The sequence below is a fragment of the Heliangelus exortis genome, chromosome 6 (genome assembly GCF_036169615.1).
Source record: "Heliangelus exortis chromosome 6, bHelExo1.hap1, whole genome shotgun sequence".
Taxonomy (NCBI): domain Eukaryota; kingdom Metazoa; phylum Chordata; class Aves; order Apodiformes; family Trochilidae; genus Heliangelus; species Heliangelus exortis.
The window spans coordinates 24236649-24258193 of NC_092427.1; the positions used below are offsets into that span (position 1 = coordinate 24236649).

The 21545-nt window shown below is 35.8% G+C and overlaps 1 protein-coding gene across 4 annotated transcripts in view; it reads right to left on the minus strand.

The window, feature by feature from the left end:
• Positions 1 to 2242: 2242 nt before the first annotated feature.
• Positions 2243 to 21545, minus strand: part of OSBPL6 (oxysterol binding protein like 6) — an 85920-nt gene continuing 66617 nt past the window's right edge. For all 4 annotated transcript variants that reach the window (XM_071747237.1, XM_071747239.1, XM_071747236.1 and 1 more), the window contains 14 exons: positions 20743 to 20908; positions 19721 to 19851; positions 17501 to 17608; positions 15243 to 15380; positions 13832 to 13919; positions 13385 to 13638; positions 11008 to 11145; positions 10590 to 10653; positions 9901 to 9979; positions 8519 to 8663; positions 7335 to 7479; positions 6213 to 6339; positions 5565 to 5687; positions 2243 to 4580 (listed from right to left, as the gene is read on the minus strand). In XM_071747237.1, coding sequence (XP_071603338.1) covers positions 4472 to 4580; positions 5565 to 5687; positions 6213 to 6339; positions 7335 to 7479; positions 8519 to 8663; positions 9901 to 9979; positions 10590 to 10653; positions 11008 to 11145; positions 13385 to 13638; positions 13832 to 13919; positions 15243 to 15380; positions 17501 to 17608; positions 19721 to 19851; positions 20743 to 20908 — 1815 coding nt within the window. In that variant the 3' untranslated portion in view covers positions 2243 to 4471. The remainder of the gene's footprint in view (positions 4581 to 5564; positions 5688 to 6212; positions 6340 to 7334; positions 7480 to 8518; positions 8664 to 9900; positions 9980 to 10589; positions 10654 to 11007; positions 11146 to 13384; positions 13639 to 13831; positions 13920 to 15242; positions 15381 to 17500; positions 17609 to 19720; positions 19852 to 20742; positions 20909 to 21545) is intronic.

The following is a 21545-nucleotide window of genomic DNA, read 5'->3' on the forward strand; positions in this document are numbered from 1 at the left end:
TCAGATTAGGACTGTAAGCAGATGGCATGTTGAGTGCTTATCTCTGCATCAGGTAATGGTCAAAATTCTATAAAAGAGATCATACAAACATTCCCTAACACAAATAGAGCTTTGTTAGTGAAAGCAAATTTTGCAAAACTCGAAGAGAATTGGCATATTCAGTTATTGTGCAAGTGTAAATGAATCTCCTTTTTCTTCCAGGGTCTCTCTAACAGTTTTTGAGAGAAACTCTATGAGCAACACTGCATTGCACAGGGCTCCACCCTCCCATGTTCCAGGGTAAGAAAATCTCATGTTACTTCCATGGGAAACTGAGGGCACTGCCCACGTGCAAGCTGCTCACCAGGTGCCCACGAGCACATGGCCAGCACGGGCTCTAGCAGGACTTAAGGTTTGTGTGATTTGTTTCCATAGAGCTCTAATGGCATTCAGATTAGGGAGTTAGGGCAGCATCTTTGAAAACTATGTTATTTATATGTACTGCAATAATTGATATGCGAGTTCAAAATAAGAACAAAAAAAAGAAAAAAAAAAAAAGAAAAAGGGATAACATTATTTAGAAAATGAAGAGTTGGGAGTTCACTTTTAAAGCCAATGTTGTATTTCATGCAACTTACAGATGTCAAAAATAAAAATGGGTGTCTAGATAGCATTTTACAGTGATACTGTAAGAAAATCAACTTATAGTCAAATTATATCTCCTAGTAAGACAGCAATTGCTAATATGCTGAAAAATCAACTGTCTTGTTAACACAGATCTAAAAGAGGAATAAAGCTATTTAAGTCCTTGAAAGACATTACATTTGATGAAAATAGCTATCATTATACTATCTTCAATACCAGAACAGGGAATAAATTAAGGTAGACTTTTAAAATATTGATTTTAACCACAGTTCACTATTGTGAAATTAAAGCATAAGGGTTGTGTATTTTATACAGAACTAATTATTTTGAGAAAATAAAGTAAAAAGCAAAGTGAAAGTAGTTAAAGTGAAACTTTGTAGTGAAAGTTAGAACTTCTTAAATAATTTAAAATAATTTAAAATATTTTAAAGGTCAAATGATTTGCACTAATTTCACTAATGCCTTTCAAAAGAAGATACTGCCTGGATGAATGGAATGAGATGGGCTGAAAACTTCCCAAATCCCCAGGCTTCCCAGTCATTGGTTGCCTTTCACCCCACTGGCAGCCAGCAACGAGGACAGCCCCGCAGGCCAATTTTGTGGCCCATGTCAATCAACATCTCACCAATCACCTGGGCAAATACACAGACTACATGCTAACAGAGCTGCACATGGCACCAAATTAGAAGGATGAAATAGCACACCAAGAAGCAGAACTTCAGTCAGAAGGACACTGCTTGGCTCGAGGACTTGGCCATAAGACCCTTTATGAAGTTCAATGGAAGAGCAAAGGGATGCATCTGGGGCAGGAAAACCCCATGAGCTGTGCAGGGCCAGTGGAGCAGCAGCCCTGCCAAAAGCAGCAGGCTCTTACAGAGGGTGCCAGGCTGCAGAGGAGCCAACAGTGCATTCCCCTTGCAACATGGGAAACCCATTCTGCACTCCCGGGGCAAGGGATGTGGGAAGCCCACTGTCCCCTGTGACTCAGTGCTAATGAGTTGTCTAAAAATTGTAAGTTAGAGATAAGCCCCTAGAGCTATCATCAGTTAACTCATTTTCTCTATAGAAACAACAAGAAATATGTCATGACGTCCCCAAAGTTTAAAGAAAAAATTTAGTAAAAGATTTTGCACAGAATCCAAAGAAGTCTATACTATAAGAAAATACTTTATGGTAAACCCATTAGCACCTTTCAGTTTCTGATAAATACTTCAAATATTTAGTGATTCATTGTTTTGTGTTTCCTCCACTTACTAATTAATTTAACACTCCATAGGCCTTCAATAGAAAGATTTAGCTTATCACAGATTTTTTTTTTTATTCTAAAATGTTAATGTTATCTCTCTTTAAATGACTATCAAATAAACAACTGTAAAAAAATAATTAAATCAGTGATAGCATCTTTAGCATTCACTAAGTTTCAGTCTGCATTGCAAATTATGTCATTCAAAAAACACTAGCAGAACAGTGTAAAATAAAAAAAAATAAATTTTGTATTTAAATAAAAACTTTCAAAAAAAATTAAGGACTTGCAGTTTCTGTCCCTCAAATGTAGTTGTATTCATGCACACAATGCTTTCTAATATCACAGTGAACTACACACAAAGACCATAGCATGAGGTGGGAAATGTTTAATAATGTTGTTTTTTAGGAAAGTGACACAGAATAATTAAATACTATTTTGCACACAATGTGCTGATTTGATCCATAGCACATTAAAGCAAATAGGATGAAATCAACGAAATATGTTTAAAAAAACCCAAATTGTGATATATTTTCATTTCCTTATAGTAAGAATTACAGAACTAAAAAAAAAAAAAAAACTAGGTTCAACTAGGAAAGAGATAGACTTTTGAATAATTCAATATTTTCTTTGAAAGAAATCCCTAAGCTGAACATAGATGTTTAAACCAAATATTCATAAGCAATTCATGAGCATTCACAATTCTTAAAAACTACACAATATTTTCCTTAGATTTTCATAGCCCTTCCTGATAACAGAACTGTATGAAAAAACTGAAAATTATTAGTAGCTTGATACTCTGTTAGCAGAAGCAAGTGGGAGAACTAAATGCATATTAGTTAACTAAAGTAATCTCAGTTCTGTAGGTACTTGACTGCAAAACAGAGAAGCAGGTAGAGAGATGGGTGTATGGAGTAAACTACTGATAATCTACTGCTCAAGCAGCTCTGCTTGAGGATCATATAGCTATCTAATTCTTTTTTTTTTTATGGTCTCAGTACTGGAATCAATCTTAAATACAAAAATTCAAGTGCACCATGTATGCTGTTTATGTGCAGAGAGAAATACAGCGTATATGCATGAAATCTAACCTTTCATCAGTGCCTGGATGTATAATACAATCACAAATGGAAGACTAGGTCATACCATATGGAATGCTGTTTTTTCCTAATAAAATTTTGTTTTTTCCTTTTATTAAAATCTGCCTTCCTAATTTTTAATGTTCCAGAGATTTTCAAAAAGTGCCCAGCCTTCTCTGATATATATTAACTGAAGCTTAGCAACATATAAGAGACCTGGTTCTTAGTCAAAAAATATAGAATCACTTTATGAAAAACTGTAAAATATAATTTTGCACAAAAGCTATTTTGGCAACACCAAGTAGCAGTTGTTAGCTACAGTGCACTGGATCCTCTGCCATCCTCTCAAATATAAATGTAGATAAGAAAAGAGGATCGGGAAAAAACAGGGTCAGTAATGCAAAACAGTGTTTGTGGCAGAAAATATTTGAATTTACAGTACTATCCAGCTTTTGGAGAGAAGCCAAAGAGCTTGCCGTATGTTTTTCTTCTTTTAATGCTGTTGCAAAGCTTCAGGGAATTCTAATTGTATAAACAGTTATGGGGAAGAATGAGATTCACTGTGAGACTACAACCAGCCAGTAGTAAAAGTGATGACTGCATCTCAGCATCAGTCATTTAAAATATGAACTTTCTGGCTAGCAATTCATATGCATTTACCAAACTGTCTCAAATTCATCCAGTTAGCAGCTTATTTCCAGTCTGATTATACAGTTGGCTTCCCAAAGCTAAAGCACATACAGGAGATCCCATACCTCTGAAATAAAGCTAGCTGTTTGGTTGTCTTGATTTTAAATAATGCAGATTCTCCGATATTTATACCATGATAAAATTCTAGTGATTTAAAATCTGCCTTCCACACAAGCCTAGGCATACATATTTTGAAATACTCACTGTATATTTTCATATTTTGTTTAAGGCATGAACATGGCATATGAGTGGGAACAGCTTCCAGAAAAGCATCTTTTCAACAAAGGCCAGTCCAAGAACATTACACACTGGCTAACCTCAAGCCAGAAAGGACAGTGTTGTGATCCAAGAGTTTTTAACAAAAATAGATGAAACAAAATGCATCTTTTTCTTTCTTTCTTCCTTGCTTCCTTCCTTCCTTTCTTCCTTTTTTTTTTTTTTTTTTTTTTAATTTAGACTACATTGCTCTTAATGTCTGTTTAAAGCACTGGTTGCAGTTTCACATTTACCACCTCTTCTGAGTGACTTTGGATAACTCATCTTCTTTTGTTCTGAATTTTCAGTTTATGAAACTTTAAAAGGTTCTGCTTTTTTTGTTTGTTTGTTTTGTTTTTTATTTTTATTTTTTTCAATGGCTGCTGCAAAACTGGAAAGATCCAGAAGTGGTCAGGGGCCTGGTCTAATGCACTTTCAAAAGTCCATTGTAAAGATGAATAAAAATGCAAATGATAGGATTTTCCAACAGACCCACGAACCACGCTTAGCTTTAAGAAACATATTGTGCATAGTTATTTTTTTTCTTCAGTGATATGTTTACTAGATCTACATTCTCAGTTTACCAGAGTACAGGAATATCTACTTTACTAAAGCCAGGATCCTTTCGCAGTTCCCAGTAGGTGTCATTGGTAACCCAGGCTTCTCTTTGATTAGCATCAATAACTTTCCTGTAGAAAGGAAAAAACAAAAGAATCAAACAAAAAAAAAAATGAGAGGAGAAAAAAAGTTCTGACCTTAGATCTCTGTTTTTCTGCAACACAAGTCAAACTCCACTCCCCTCTGATCTTAGCCAATATGAAATCTGCTTTCCTATTTCTAAAGAACATAAGGACAGCTAGGGATGTGAAAATAGAAGTCAATCTCTACCTGTGTCAAAAGTGAAACATTTAGAAAACAGCCAGTACCACAAAATCTCATTTGATCTATGTGAGCAGATCTTAGAGCCATATAAAACCTCTTTGGCCATTTCAGATCCTGACTATGTGCAGGGGATCAACCAAGAGATCTAGTTTGCAGAACACAGGCCTTTTACCATTTATATTGTTTTTCTCCTCTGTACTTTGCTCATCTTCCACTACAGAACTGCATCAAGCATGTTAAATCTTTTCACTTTTTATTTTCCAAGCTAAACATCAGGCTATTTACTATGACTCTGTCTTGTTTCAAAAGAATGCATGATTAAAAACAAAATCAACCAACCAACAAAAATGCCTCAACTCAAAAATAAATTGTAATTTAAGTGCATACATATATACTTATATATACCTTTTATAGATGTACATGTATGTATGATGTTGTTATTCAGGTCACTAATACTTTTTTTAATCCAAGGGCTAAGAACAATAACATAGTTAAATCTTAGATCATAATATTATACTTCTATTCCATTTTGAAGATCAAAAACATCAGCCAAGAAGTGCAGCAGGCTTGTATAGCTGCTGCCCATTGTGAGAAAAAGATTTTTGATTATGAAGCTTTAAACTATGTAAAAATTTCTTCAGGTAGAGACTGATCTGATTATTCTTCCTAAAATAGCCATTTTTCCAGGCTTTCACAATTAACAGACTACGTTGTTGGTGATAATTCTTGCAGTGCTTTGTCCAGTCGCAGTACAAAAAACAGAGGTTTGGTACTGATATGAACCAACTCACTTAAAAAATTTGGGTACATATTCAATGCCGTTTTCTTCCATGTACCGCCTGCGACCTCTCTGGAGTTCCTCTATCCTTTGCTTCTCGGATGCTGCTGCTTCTACATTCCCTTCCTCCAGAAGCCTGCAGGAGTAAGAGCAGGTACCATAAACAATTACACAGCGTTTAGAACAAGGGATTTTCTAGCACCTATCATCACAAAACACAAGTAAACCAGCCAAGCCTGTCATCTGTGTTGTACCTGCTTTCAGATATAGTCATAACTTCATTCTCCAGTTACCTGTACCTGACCTACAGCTTCAGGCACACTCTTTCTTTAGTACTACAAACTGAGAAATAGGAGGGAATTAATGTTGATTCCATTCAGAGCAGGAGGTTATGACTTTTCAGAGCCTCTTTCCAGTTTGCTGTGAGGAACCCTTCCTCTGCCTAAAGATTGTAATACAGATCTACTATACCAACAAGATGCTTCGTATTTTTTCTCTATTGGGTAAAGAAGAAATGTGATTGCAACACTAAATGCCTTCTCTGCTACCAGAAACCACTGAAGCTTACTTCTGACTGTAGTGAAGACAGATAAAATTCAATAATCAGCCAAACCCAGCCGTAAAGCCATCAAACATTAAGTGTATAAATAAGCTTTCTTGCCTTTGATCTGGCCTGAATCGCGCATCTGTTGAGGGAAGAAGATCTTTCAGTAAAGGATCTAATTCATTGAGCTCAATAGCAAACCTTGTGAAGCCATAATAACGTTCATAATTGGTCGGCATAGAACCTGTATGGATATGTATGACAGAAAAAAAAGCTTTTTAAACTATTATTCTTAATATGCAATAGACTCTTTATTTATTAAATTATAGCAGCAAAAATATTAATGTATTTTACTCTTGCATGCAATTAAAATGCATCAAAAACTATAAGTGAAAAAACACACTATATATTGATTTCAACTGTTTTTCCTTCTGTGGTTGTAATTAGATGCAAAAAGATTCAAAACTTTTATGATCTTCCTTTTTAAATAAAAAAAACCTGTTTTCAAAATTTTCAATTTAAACATAGTTTTCTGCTTCCCAGAAAGTGGGCTTATCAATGATCTGTATAAAACCTAGCCTCACTGACCTTCAGTGTTAATTTTGGAACATAATCCTCACTCACAGAACTGATTCAGCATTATTGCCCAACACATTCAGCACTAAAGCAGTCAGAGTACAGATTGCAGGCAGTAGGTTTCAAAATACTAACAATGATGACAGTTCCTGGATAGTCACTCTGAATGTATAAAAGATACTGCAGGTGCAAAGGATGGCTAATTCAACCTCAATGCCTCTCAGCAAGCAGGAAGGAAGCTGAAATCTGCTGCTGGCATCATAGGAGTTCACTATCTCTGAAGATCAATGCTTTAAACTAGTAAAGCATTAAGGCAACAGACTCAGTAAACTGGAACCTAAAGTTTCTTTAATCCAAATAAGCTACCCTGCTCCCTGGGAGGAGGCAGGCAGGCCCAGACATCCATTTTTTTCCTTTATTCTTATATTGATCCCAAGACCCCAGAATATTTGACCAGAAGTCAGCCTCAGACATAGAAGGTTATGCTCTGTGACACTTTCATTAATCATTATTATAAAGTCATGTAAATTTTGGTTTATTTGTCTAGCCAGAAATTTAATTTCTGCAGCAGTATTTCGTGCATTTTAAATGGTGGCTCAAACAGCTTTATATAGTTTAGGGTTACACCACAGTGCCTGTCAGAGTTTATTACAAACTGCTTACCTGGCCTCCATATGCATTTGGCGGAAGGTGCAACTCCACAATAAAGACCTTCGTGCCATTTTCCAAAAAGGCGATGCACCACCTTCCCTTCTTGATCTATCACAACACCTTGGACTTCATTTACATTTGAATTCCAGTAATTCACCTGCACGTTTAACAAAGAATCACTAGTTCACACTGTTTTAGGCGTTACCCATTTTACCAATACAAATACTGCACGAATCTTAATATGCAGCACCAACTCTTCCAACTTTGTATTGGAAAAGCACACCTGGAACCAAGACTATCAGAATTTGAAATTCAGATGATCTGGATATTAATTGATTTAGTATATGAGCAACTCTGAATAATTAGTTTGGGGATAAGGGTATTTAATTTATCTGCACATCTAGGAACGATCCTAAACAATTCATCAAAAATGACACTTTGAAAGCTGCAGGATAAGAGCCACCTAACTCTCTTCTTTCTATGCAAAGAAATACTGAATATACCTGTACATGCAAGGGAATCCTTGCATACCACCAGCTGCAGGGAAGATGTTCTGCCACTATTCCTTGCTATTTGTTGCTTAGTGTTTCTCTTCTCTGTTTTTCTTTTCTTAGATACATTTATTTCTTGCACCTTCACCTACTGAGTTGACTATTCTCAGACCATCCATCCAAACATGAATTTCAGATTTACAGTAATGCATCACTGCTAACACTGCAGTGGTATTGATCTGCTTTGTTGCAATATGAAGACAGACTTATTTTTAGAGGAAATTATTGATATTAATATAGCTAAAAAGTGATCTGTTTTTTTCATATATGGTCCTTGACTGGATAACAAAATACTATGAACCAAACCAGAATTATTTATTCTAAAAATATTAAACATTGACTGCCAAATTCTAGTAAAGTCAGAAATAAAATGGCACAGAAGTCTACACTGACCTAGCATTTTCATCGCTATAACAGGATTTTTTAAATTTCATTTTAACGTAAAATAAAAAGCAGCACAGCACACAGCCATACAACAATGTAACACACTGATATTAAGTATTCGATGAAATAGAGTCATACTAACTGACAAAGCATTCCCATTTGAAGACATATATTTAGAAAAGTTTATAAGACAAAATGTGGAATATGGATTTCAAACACTTTGAAATACACTTAAATTATGCACTAAAATACTTAGGTTACCTTGACAAATGTGAGTTTACAAATACAAACACTGCTTTTTGTGTTTCTGATTGTTATCTCTCCATAGTGTTCTATCCACCTCCTTCCACTAAGAATATTATGTATGCAAGTAGTGACTTTGTTCCAGACATAGTAGTCCCCATACCTAAGAACAGATTAGCAATTAGTTGGTAACATATTGCAATCATTATCATTATGGACAAAAAAGTAAAACATGGCTCCATTATACATGACCATATTCCTCAAAACCTTTTGAAACAATAGCTTACTTCAATAAAGCACTGGTTCTGGATACATTAGTAATCCTCCAAAGAGGAGGTCACCTGGGTGCTAGTGCAGAGAACTGAAGAATGGTACTATGAACCACAGATATACTATGAACCACAGATACAGACTTTATGAACAAAGGAAACCCTGCACATTGTATTCTCTGTGGCTTTGGCCACCGTTCCTTTAGGGGTGGGTTGAACTGAGGCTATAAGCATACAACATAATTGAATTACAAACAGAACAAAACAACTATGGAAAGGAGATAAAAGAAAGGAAGCTCCATGGCACATCATTCCTTTCTCTCTCTAACAACCACTCATACAGTCAGAGTATCACTACAGTCAAATAATGGAATAAAATTAGGGAATTATATTGTGCAAAGGACATTCTTCCTCACAGGAGAAGGAAAGCATGAAGGCAGAAGACAAAGATGATCCTGAGTGCATTTACTTCAATTATATGAGATGGAGAAAGAGGTGTAGTGATGCCATAGTGTTAAGAGCAGAAAGAAAGGCTGGCTGCCATGTACAGGAGCAGGAATAGTATAGCAAGACCAGAAGAAATTTTTAAAGTGTCCTCTCCTTGTATTTTTACAGGATTTATAACTTGAAACTGTAACTTACCTGTGGTGAAACTTTTCACTACTCCGTCAATATCTGAAGAACATGTTTTGGGTTATTCTACATTTTAAAAAATGACCTTTCATTGTTACTAGCGGTTGTTGTGAAAGAACAATTAGCAGTATTTAAAGCCTTAGGAAGAACAGCACCAGCTGCTGACAGTACTATACTGCAGTCTTGTTCTGAACAGCTGGTCACTGCTGTACATGTAAAACTTGCGTTCTCTCTCCTGAAACACTTTACTCTCCCTCAGTCTATCACTTCCTAGAGAGTTTGTGTCTTTTTCCTCCAAAAAACACCAAGGGGTCTTCAGGATCAGAAACATTTCAGTATCCCCACTTGTACACTAAGACAAGATTTGAGCTAGGCACTAACTCTCAGCAGTACAACTCATGTGAGGTCTACAAACACTTCTCCCAGTTCATTCACCAGGCAGTACAGATTATATTGCAGCAAAGACTGAAAACAGAAGGAAATAGGACAGTAGCTTACTTTGGAAGAGTCACATTCAAGGTTCCAACTGGCAGAATTTCCATTGATTTCCCCCAGAATTTGTTTTTCCACCTAATATCTGAATATAACAGTGAAACATTTAAAGAACTGAAAAGACCAAAGTCTCCCCCTTGCAGTGATCTTCATGGCACACAAGATGATGTATGCTAGACCATCTGGTTTAAAACAGGAGAATATGAGGTTGCCATGGCATTAGAAAAGAAAAAAAAAAACCCAAAACAAAGCTAGAAAATGACAAAAGGTCAGAAAAATAAAGATGTTTTATTTGCTTCTAGGAGTCATGCCTGTGCTACATTATTGTCAAATCTCTCATGAAAATATTCAATACAAATCAAATGCATATGCCAGTAGATATAAGGAAAGAAAGAGCTGCTTGTTCAACTGTGTAAAAAGAACTGCTTGTGTTTGTAAGAAATAAGAATTTCCTTGGTAAAAAGCTTTTAATCAGAAAAATAGAAACAGCAAACAATAAGGGAACATGTCTGCTCACTCCTAAAAATAAGAATTTGGAGTGAAATCATTCAAACCATCAGTTTGTAATATGTCACTACCAAAATATTAAGTATAGAAATTTTGCATAAGTTCCAAATGCAGAGCTCAGCTTGTACAGCTAAAGTTTTATTTGCTAATGAAAAAGGAGTTTATGGTTTTGAATTAAAAAAGTATACCTTGCCAAAACACAAAGTTCTTCGATTCACAGTGACAGGCCGAAATGGGAGGATGGTGGCTAACCTGAAAAACAGTTTGGCTCAGTTACAAACAATTCGTTTTCATTTTTCAGACAATGCAATTGTTACTGCAATATGACAATACTAAAGAGTCCACACTATTTATTAGCTTATGTTGCTATGAAAACAGATGGAACATAAGTTTGTACTTAAAATGCTATATACTTTAAATACATCCATGTGATTACTATGAAAATATATATCTTCTTGCATTTAACAAAGTTCACCATATGAAGAACAATTACTAAGAAAGCAAATCATTATGACTTGGAAGAAAAAAAAACCAAGATTACTCTAAAAAACAAAGAAGAGAAAATCTAATCCTAAACAGAAGCATTTATCTAGCAGCAAACTTTACCTGCTCTGAAAAAAATCGAAATCCTTTGTCTTCTCTAATACATTCATAAGTTTCCCCAAGGACTGGGTTAAATGGCTTGCTTCCTGCTCTGAAGTATGTAGAGGCATAGCCTGATGCTGCAAAAGCAGCTATGAGAACCTGTGAAAATACAGAGAACATAAGTGAGAATATGCAGAGATTTTTGTGTATTTGCCATCACTATGTGGTACCACATAACCCATGCCACTCAGAGTGAAATCTGGATAAATTAAGCAGGCCTTCCAGTGAAGCCATACATCACAGCCAGAACCAGTAAAAACTGCATTTCTTCTGTTGGTATAATTAATTTTTCTTCATGGCCTTAGTCAGTCTCTTTCAATTTTCCCCCTAAAATAATAATCTGTAAAAGATACTGGTTTTCTTCCTTTGACTTCTCAAGTAATGAACTAAAACACAGACCTAGCACTAGTCTATGCTCCCTCTGAATAAATATTAAAAGATAACTTCTAATGACAAGACCATACACCATTTTCCTATGGGAACTGTTTTCTTTAGTGCCAGATATAAAAGGCTCTCATTTAGGATGTTCTTAACATGGAGTTACCTCAGGACATTTCATGCATGTGAAGCCTTATCAGCCTCTTTGTCTGCATTTACAACCAAAATTTAATAATCTCCACACCAGGCCTAGCTGGGAGTAATAAACTAAGTGGCATGTCACTGTAATTTGTCACTGCAATTTAGATTACAGCTCCCTTTAGCAGAGTTAAAAAAAAAAAAAAAAAAAAAAAAAAAAAAAAAAATCACAACAGGCACTCACAAGTCCAAACAAAACTTCAGAACAGCAATCTGGGGATAAAAAGCATTCAGCTGTGGATAATCTGCTAACAGCAGGACGAATCTTAACTAGGTCTCCCTCTCCTGACGCTAGGGAGGACATAACACTCCTGCTATGTTTTCTTCCCACTGTGTAATGGGTCCTCCATTCTCTGTTTCATATTCATAAATGCAGCATCAACAGAATTTAATCTCTTTTCACAGGCTTTCCTTCAACTGTAGAAAGTTTCATTCTTTCAAAACCTTTCTTATGAAAAGAACTATAAGACACTAGACATAGATGAGGGGATTTACTATCCATATGATATCTAGAACAATGAAAAGAAAAAAGTTATGTTCCCGCTGTTTTGGATGGTTATTTAAGATAGCAAAGTCCTGATTTTTTTCAGAAAATGAAGAAGCGGGTAACACACAGCACTGCTACCACTGATGTTTTGGGTATGCAGCACTTCTGCCAGTAAGTCTCATTGTGTCTCAGCTTCAGTGTGCAGTTTGCATTTTTAAGGTGCTTGTTAAACGTTTGGCTTTTATTTCCAGTATTACACAAGGTATCTGTAACAGTGACGGGGACTGAATCAATGTTTCCAAGGAAGCCGCCGGTTGCGCTGAGGCTTTTCCTTACCAAACTCTCCTGACACCTTCATTACTCGCCTTCCAAGATTTTCAAAAATGCAGGCAAAACCCTGCAGGAAAATGGCCTGCTTTACCCAGTACAACACTGCTCAGTGCTTACAGGATCTCCCTGCTGTGAAGGACATAAGGAGTTTTGTAGGAAAACAGCATGTGATGATAAAAACATTTATCCGAAGACAGGTCTACCTTCTTTTGTTGCAAGGGAAAAATACCAGTGTTTAGGACTTCTTGCCCTCCTTCAGGCCATGTGAACATGGACCTGAGCATGTGTCAGCCACAGGCAACCTCAGTTATCCACAGTGCTGCCAACCCATACCAGCGAATAGTAGATATGTTCGGTAAAAACACTGCCAACTTTCCCACAACAGCCTTTCTCTGTTTCTTCTGAGGAAAAGAAGAAACGACAGAACAAAACTCCCTCAGTGCTGAACACAGGCTGTTGGCTCTCAGTTAAAAAAATCAAAGCATACTTACAGGGGAGCTGAAGTCAAGTTGCCCAGGCAAACTTTGTTTTGAAACTTCTCTATTAGAAATCACCTAGGATGACATCTTATTGACACCTACATTGATCATAAACCACCCACAGACTTGATTAGTTCTTGCAGGCTGCTGGACTTGCTCACTGAAAGCCATGAAAGGATGCTGCAGGGTTAGAAACTGCCAGTGCCTACATATACAGTCATAGAGAGTGAGATCAGTCTTCTCATCAATGAGTCACAAACACAGGACTTGGTTTAAAGTCAAGAAAAGTCCCTCAGCCTTTTTCAGATCACTCCTACCACCTATAATTGTTCACAGCATGCATCTGACCAAGCAGAGAGGTCTGATGTCTGTGAACAGAAAGAGCAAGAGAGGACCCTGCAGACACCTCCACTCAACAGCTCCCTTTTTAATACAGACATAAGAAATGCTACATTGAATTTATTACCATGCGTTCATAAGGGTCATCTGTTTCAGCAGCCTTGTCCAGGAGTTCACTGTATTCCAGCTCTTCACAAAGATGTTGTAAGGTATTCAAAGGTTCATTTAGCTCAACTGGCATGGATACTTTGGAAAGATCTTTGCCAATGTTATTCCTCAAAATATTCCAGAGATTGATGTTACTGGTATCAGGGCTGGGAGCTGGCAGACAAGTTCTCCGTCCATTTCTGAATGCACCTCCTGTTAGCTCACCATTAAGAACTAGGAAGGGAAAAACTATTATCAGTACCAGATTAAAAAAACCCAAACTTTTACATTGAATCAAATCACAGCCAGAATAAGCAAGCCCAACTTCAATAGTTTCAGCTGAGTTGGTCTTACACAGACATGCAATAAATCTGATACATGAACATAACAAGAGTAATTTTCCAAAGCTTAAAACATGGCAGTATACTTTGCCGAGAGATGTTGTCTGCAACGCTGGTGTTGTCCTCAGATATATTATCACTCACATCACTAATATAAGATTCATCATCAGAAGCCTAAAACATAAACAAAAAATAAATTAAGCCAAATGCATGTAAACTATACTCACAAAAAAATAAACTAACTGAAACAAAAATATTCAGTGAAATAATCTACCCAGTTAGAGCTTTTAACTCAAAATGCAAAACGTGTTTCAATCAGCCCATATTTCCAATGCACTAAAAGTGTCCAAACATGACCCATTCTGTTTCTGAATTGTTTATTATTATGAAGCCAAAATACAGACATTAAATTTGCAAAAATTTTGACTTTAGTTGAGATCAGATTTAAAAAAAAAATTACATTGTAATGCATTAGGGATGAAAAGTGAGAAGAGATAGTCATAACTGCAGTCTTTGTGCAGAACCAAACAATAAAACACAGCTTGTGCTTCAGAAAAAAATTATATAAATATTGACCTATCATTTTGCAGAACAAGAACTACATCAGTGGCAAGACTATTTTTAAGAATTTCTCTTAATAAAAGGTAGTACTTGCACAATATTTTACGGTATTTATTATATGATCTAGACCATATGGGGATGACTTTGTAAAGTTTTCATTTTGTTTATACCACAGAGTCACATCTATTTTACATGTTGAGGTAGATGATCCACTGAGATATCATGTACTTCACACCTGCCAGAAGCAATAATTTTTGGAATTATTCCATTCTTTATATGAAAAACTGTAGTTGTGATTGTGCCGACTGGTGGCTCATAGGCAATCATTGTGAAAGAGAAAACATTGTGAAAAACTCTTCTTTCCTTTTACAGAAGAGATGTGGTAGACCACACTACTGCAACTTTATAAAAAACTTATTTTAAGAAATTAATATTAAAAATGGAAGAATATATTCTGGATAGCACAGGGAAGCTGTGGAAAGCAACATGATTCAGGAGCCTGAACTCTATCTGACTGCTTCAACCTTGAACCTGAGCGAGCCAGTATTTCAGGGTTTTCGTCTATTTTTCTGATTACAGAGAACAACTTTATACGTATAATAGAATATTTTTTTCTTAAAAGAATACTTTGAAATCCAGACTAGTTGACTGCACAGTCAGACAAAATTACTCCTATATCATTCTCCTTTGAACCCAACATTGTCTAGGAAGGACAGATACTGAACATAAGCTATTGACACAAACAACTTTCAGATCAGTTTTGCACTTCAGGAAACTTCAGCACCCCACCACAAGGAAGTCACAGGTTCCTTTATCCGCACCTTACACATACTGATATCTTTTTATTCTTAGTAGCATTGAGAAAAAAAAAGAAATCATTCATGAGTGGCAGCAATACTTACACCTATCCAGCGACAAAGCTGCAGCATACCCTACCTCATTTTCTGATGAGCTGGCAGATAGAAGCACTTCCTGTGCATCAAAGAACTCTGAAACAGATTCAGACATCGAGAGCCTGCTCTCATTAGAAACTTGCTGAGACAGTGGCAGACTGACATGCATTTGTTCACCTGTCTGTAAATAAGTCACAGAAAAATAAAAGTATTATTTCTAGTAAAAAGAAATAGACAGAGAAGCAGTAAACCACCTGAATAAGTAAAATTTAAGCATAGATAGTAAAGACAGCATTTTAGTAGGGCTTTGTGTATTCCTAACAGATGACACTTTGACAATGACAAAATAAAGCACATTTTGAGCAGCGCAGTCTTCACCTGAGGCTGGCTCAACTGCACAGTTTTATCAGTGTGAATAATCACAGATCTAGTTCTGCACTCAGAGGAATGTTTTTGTAGGCAATAGCTGGATTGTGACAGACAAGTTCAAGCAACAAATCCAAATGAAGTGACCTGGTTCTTTGGAACTAGCTTTGACACAAGCAAAATGGAAATAAAAAGCCTTAAAAGTTCATGGAGTTATAAGTTACTACACCTGTGAAACAGTTTACTAACAAATGTTTGAATATTGAGGAGGATGGCTATAATTTTATGTTCTTTTATTCCATGTTCTTATTCCAAATCTTATTTGAATTATTAGTACTGACTTAGGACAGCTAAAGGGAATGAACTCTCTATGATCTATTATAAAGAGAACTCAATAGCAAAGACAAGTGTTTAAAAATGTGCTATGTCTACATCAGTAAAGTGGCATGTTAAATTAAATAAGGATGAAACTCCTGCAGCCCTTCTAAATAGACTTCAGTCCTCAGATTGCAACACCATCCCCATTATTCTTACTACAGAAGTCCTGCAAATAATTTTGCTGACATCTTAATCCTGTAGAATTATTCTACGTAGTTGTTTCAAAGTGCATTAATAATTTTTTTTTTAAAAAAGTAAACAAACAAGCCAAGACTTAAGACCCATTCCTTTTTCACTGGAACCTTTAAACTTGTAGATTTATGTAGTTTGTAAACTTGTAGGTTTATGATATCTGATGAATTATAATGGAAACAAAAGCTCATTTTACTGTTTTCTTTACAGGAACTGGTTACATTTTGAACCTTCTTTCTAATTTAGAGGGATTTCAAAAAATACACGTGCCCCTACCTGAAAAAGACGCTCACATGGGCATTTTATACACATTGCAAGATTATGTATACAAAGCAAGTAAGAGAAGAAGTGAATGAAAAGTCTGGGAAACTCTGAAAAATCCCTTTTGTCAGGTCCACTTATGCCGAAGTAAAAATGTTATTATGAAAAAAATAAACAAGCCAGCTAACCAACAAAAATACATAACAGAAGAGATGGCCAGTGCTCAGAACATCACTGCAGATTGCTGTGTTGTGGCACTGATTCACCTCTACCTTCCGTTGCTAGTTTCCAACATGCTGGACTCTTGGAAAATAGTTTGGGGATTTAAAAAAAAAATAAACACAAGTAATTGGAAACATTTTCACGCTCCTTTTTTGTTGGAAAAACTAATTAGGAAACAAAAGTATGTTAATTGAAATGTCATATGCATAGAAAAAAAAATGAAATGACAAATGAAACTACAAATGAAAAATATTTTGGTAAAATGCAAGCAGAATGGTTTTCAAAATGACCACACTAATTGTAACATGACAGCTCACAAATTCAGATTTGTGCTTCTCATGAAACAAGATGACTTGTTAGCGATACAAATGTTCAGTAATCCACTGACTGTGGAAAGTAAAACAAAAAAGACTAGATGTTGCAAACATGATATTACTATAGTGTTTGGCTCATAGACTGAAACTTTTGATTTCAGCACTGCCACCAAAGATAATAAACATGACCTTTAAGTACCTGAAAGATAAGGCCATTAAATACTGAACTGTTCTTCTGATTTGGCATGAAACTGAGATACAGAATTGGTTAGCTATAGTGTGTTACATTCAAATACAGTAAAACCTCACTAATCCCCACAGCCAACAATTGATTTCTGGATTTTTTCCCTCTTTCTCTGCAGAGACCAAACCAAGTTCTTTCATGAGATACGGTATATGCAAAATGAAAGAAAGTTTTATTTTATTGAGGGAATTTAATCTGACTTTTTCTATAAATAAACACTTGCCAACCTGAAAAATTCTATAATTTGACAGGTGCCTTTCAGCTATTAATGAGAATTAGCAAGGTTTGACTGTATTCTAAATCCATCAAAGGCCAAAGTCTTACCTCATCAGGACTAGGGATAATATTTACACTGACAACCTGATCACAAATAACAGATTCTGAATGTATTCTGTTCAAGCGACTCCTTAGTTCAGCATTCTGGTTGAGAGCCTTAAAACAAAAATAGCACGTTTCATTTGAAATTATAAAGTAAGTGCTACACAAAAAAAACCCAGAACCTGAAAAAACAAAAAAACCAACCCCCCTCCAAAACTAGCTTCTTTCCAGCAACTTCCTAGGAAATCACAGAACTTCCTTTCTTCAAGTTTTAGAGAAATAGCTCTTTTGAGATAATCTCTAATATGATTTAATATGTTAGTTGTTTTGCCCTCAGTGTTTTTCAGAAGTTGGGGGGGAACAGATGTTCTCCCACAATGTAATAGTGGCATTCTGTTAAGTAATTCTTCAAATAGCTCTTTGCAGTGTATATTGGTGGGTTACATACGTTACGGAAATGGGGAGTGAATGCAGAAAGAACTAATGAAACTTCAGAACAACAAATGGAGACTACCTGCAAATTGCCCAGAGGCAATACTTGGATTACAACTGTACAGCCCTTTCAGAAGGTTATCAGCACTTAGAGCCCGCAAAAGGGCATTGCTACCCTTCTAGCACAAACACTACAACCGCTCATTGGGTATCATTGGGTGCTGGCCCCTCCAGATTGGTATGATGTATTTGCTTATGCTTACTCATTTCAAACTACTAATCCATTAGAGTGTCACAAGTACCAATACAATTCAACTGGTGCCTGGTAGCTGCTGGGTTTTTTGTCCTTTTTAAAAGCCTATTCAAGAGTGTAAATTTGAGTCCATATATTTGTGTTGTCTGCAATCTAGAAATACTTGTGCGAGATTCAGAAATCTAGAAAAACTATAATATGTTACATACCTAGACCATGAACTGACTTAACCCAATCACTGAGGATTACAGAGAAGAATAGGTTACAGACAAACTGCTTTAGTAGAAAATTACTGTTATAATGGAGTAAGAATTCTGCCATAGTGCAAAATCAGGAATAGCTTGCATGAACGTAATGAAACAAAGCAGGACCAAAGTAAAATAGGTTAACTTAAAGTGTCACTAAACAGTTTAAATTACCCCATTTTGCTTTGTTCTGAAATGGTCTGGGCATGTTCACAGGTGCCATCTACCAAGAAAGGAAGAAGATGACCAACAGCATCCTAGCAGTAACTTCTGAAACTGCTCATGAGACTGGTCAAATAGGTCATCTGACTAAGGTCAAATTTCCACTTATTTCTTATGGAGACTATGATCTAATGTGTGCTTAGATCTAGGTTAATTTAGACTAACACTGGAGGCCAGGAAAAAGAATAAAATATGATCACCTATTTCATGCAAATTGCTAATAAGTCTCAACAGGTCTTTGTAAAATTTGTATCAACAACCAGAAATGGTTATCCCTCTCTCCTATCCTTAAGATTTATTACAACCTAGACTACTCAATCTGCCTACCATGATATGCCACTGTATCCATAGAAAAATTGCGTTTCCTTTTTAATCTCTTAGCAAAAACCTCCAACACAATAATAGTGTTTGAAATTATATAGAGATTTGGGTGAAGGTGCCTTTAAACCTCTGTTAATATTTTTTGCAGATGCAGTACTCCACACCAATCCATTCTTTGGAGTGAAAGCTTTTATGCTTCCTTGACAAGGAATTAAAAAAAAAAAATCAATTTTTTTTGCAACCTGAGGACTTACTTTACCTTTTCTTCCACTAAAGCCAACGACAACTTTATTATTTGTCTTAAGAGGGAGAGATGATGGACAGTAACAGTTGTGTATCTGAAAATCCAGTTTAGCCATTATTATCCTGTAATTCACAATCTCTCTTTTGCAGTTAGAGATAAGGACAAGAAACAAGAATATCTCCTTGGTTGTGCTGGAAGCAGCCAGGAAAGATATCAACTATTTGTATAAAAACACTTGATCCTTTTTCCTTAAGAAAACCCAAACATGTACACACTTAGAAAAGCAAATAATACCCTTCACCACGACATGCACTAAGATTAGATCCAAGTCATAACAGAAAATATGTCACAGTTCTGGTCAAGAACTCTGCTTTTTATTGGCTCCTTCTACCTCAGGAAATGTCCAAAATAAAAATAAAAATTAAAACCAAACAAAAAAGAAAAAAAAAAAAAAATCAAACAACCACATCTTAAAATTAGATGTGCTTGAAATCAAATCAAGAACATACCTGAGAGAGGGACTGTCTGAGGTGTGATATTTGAGCACTGTGGCCTGCAAGATCCTGCTCTGAAACAATCTGCTTCAGCTTCTCCTTCTCTATAGCTATGCTGTTAAAGGCAGACTTCAAAAGAGAATGCACTAGGAGAAAATGAAAGAAAATGAGTGTTTTCTCAGCTACAGAACTGCACAGTAAACATCTACTACAATAATTCAGCAATAAAGCCATAGAGTGAGATTTCTATCCCACGATTATGGAAATTTGAAACAGGGATCTGAACTTCAAGTTAACTATGCCAAATGAAGTAGAAACACAGCTTGAGGTTGTAATGAGCATACTGCATGTTTACACACGCATCACCTGAGCATATACTTGCTGCTGAACCTATGGAAAGGTGTGTATATAGAAAATGTGTCAAATGTATGGGTTTTTTTCCATTTTTAATTTTTTTTTTTTCTTTTTAGAGTTAAAAAAAAAAAAGCAGACAGTATTGCACTAATAAAGAGGATGATTTGGTCTTTAAACAGCTTTTTGACATTTTTCAACATATCAGTCTCACTTCTTTCCTATGTGTGTTATACAACAGATAGCAAATTGGCAACAAATCCTTTTAAAGATAGGATTTTTCAGTCTGTAGTACCATTCATTTGTTGGCAATAAAATGGCATTTCTAAAGTAGACATAGAAAACATTGCACAAAAATGAATCATAAAATATTATACATAGCAGTAACGTTCTGATTCAACCTTGGGGGAAAATAAAGTATTTTATTGAGAAACAAAAAGTCTACAAATTCAGTCACGTATTTACAAGATGTAGAAAGCAGATCAGATGACTTACCTCTATATTCATGTCACCCATCAAAATGTAAGAAGGATAAAACATGTTGTCTTTATGTAAGCCATCTGACCAGCTAATAATTCTCATACAATATCATCTAATGCAAATCAATGCCCTGGCCACAGCTAATTAAGGCAGCAATGAAACAACAGGGAAGCACAGTAAAGGAAAGGCTTGACATTTCCAGCTACCTTTTTGTGCCATCAGACAGAATTCTTCTTGAAGCTTCATGTACTCAGTAGAGCCCTCCAGAGGGTCTGTTACATGGCTTGGGGGAGTCTGAAACTCAATGTCTGCACAAAGGTTGGGATTGGATGAATGCAGTCGCACAGGTGACATCGTAGCACTAAAAGGGACCTACAGCAAGAAACAGGGAAGAAATAGTGTATAAGGTGCAACCAACCTTATGACTCTGTTGAAGCAAAATAAAAATTTTGGTAAAAAGACTTAGTTCACAATGTGAAGAATATGGTAACCATGAACATGTAGCTTTTTACTCCTCTAAGCCTCAGCACAGCTAATGCATAAGACTCTTAAAAATTTTTCATTGAAAAATTTTACTGAAAACAGACAAAAGAAGGCCTAAATACACAGCTAACAGCTAATAATGGTGCATCTCAATTCTAACATTTACAAAAAAATGACCATTTTCTACTGCTTAAAAGAAGACTGTAAAATTGAAGCATGCCACATGCTGCTTTGTATTAGCACATTTGAGAGTAAATGTAGTATGACTGCTGTTACAGTATCAACATATGAGGTATGCAAGTTCCTCCACAGATCTAGAAACAGGATATAGCAGTATCAAATATATCACAGTTTTCAAAACTACTGATAAATCCTGAGTTGAAACTTGCTGTACTGACAACTGTGAAGAGGGGAAAAGCACATAGTCTTTTAATATTTTCTAAATAAACAAATAAACAACAACAAAAAAACCTCCATCTAATTTTCATTTAAAGTACATGAACCATAAATAAATACAAAGAGATAA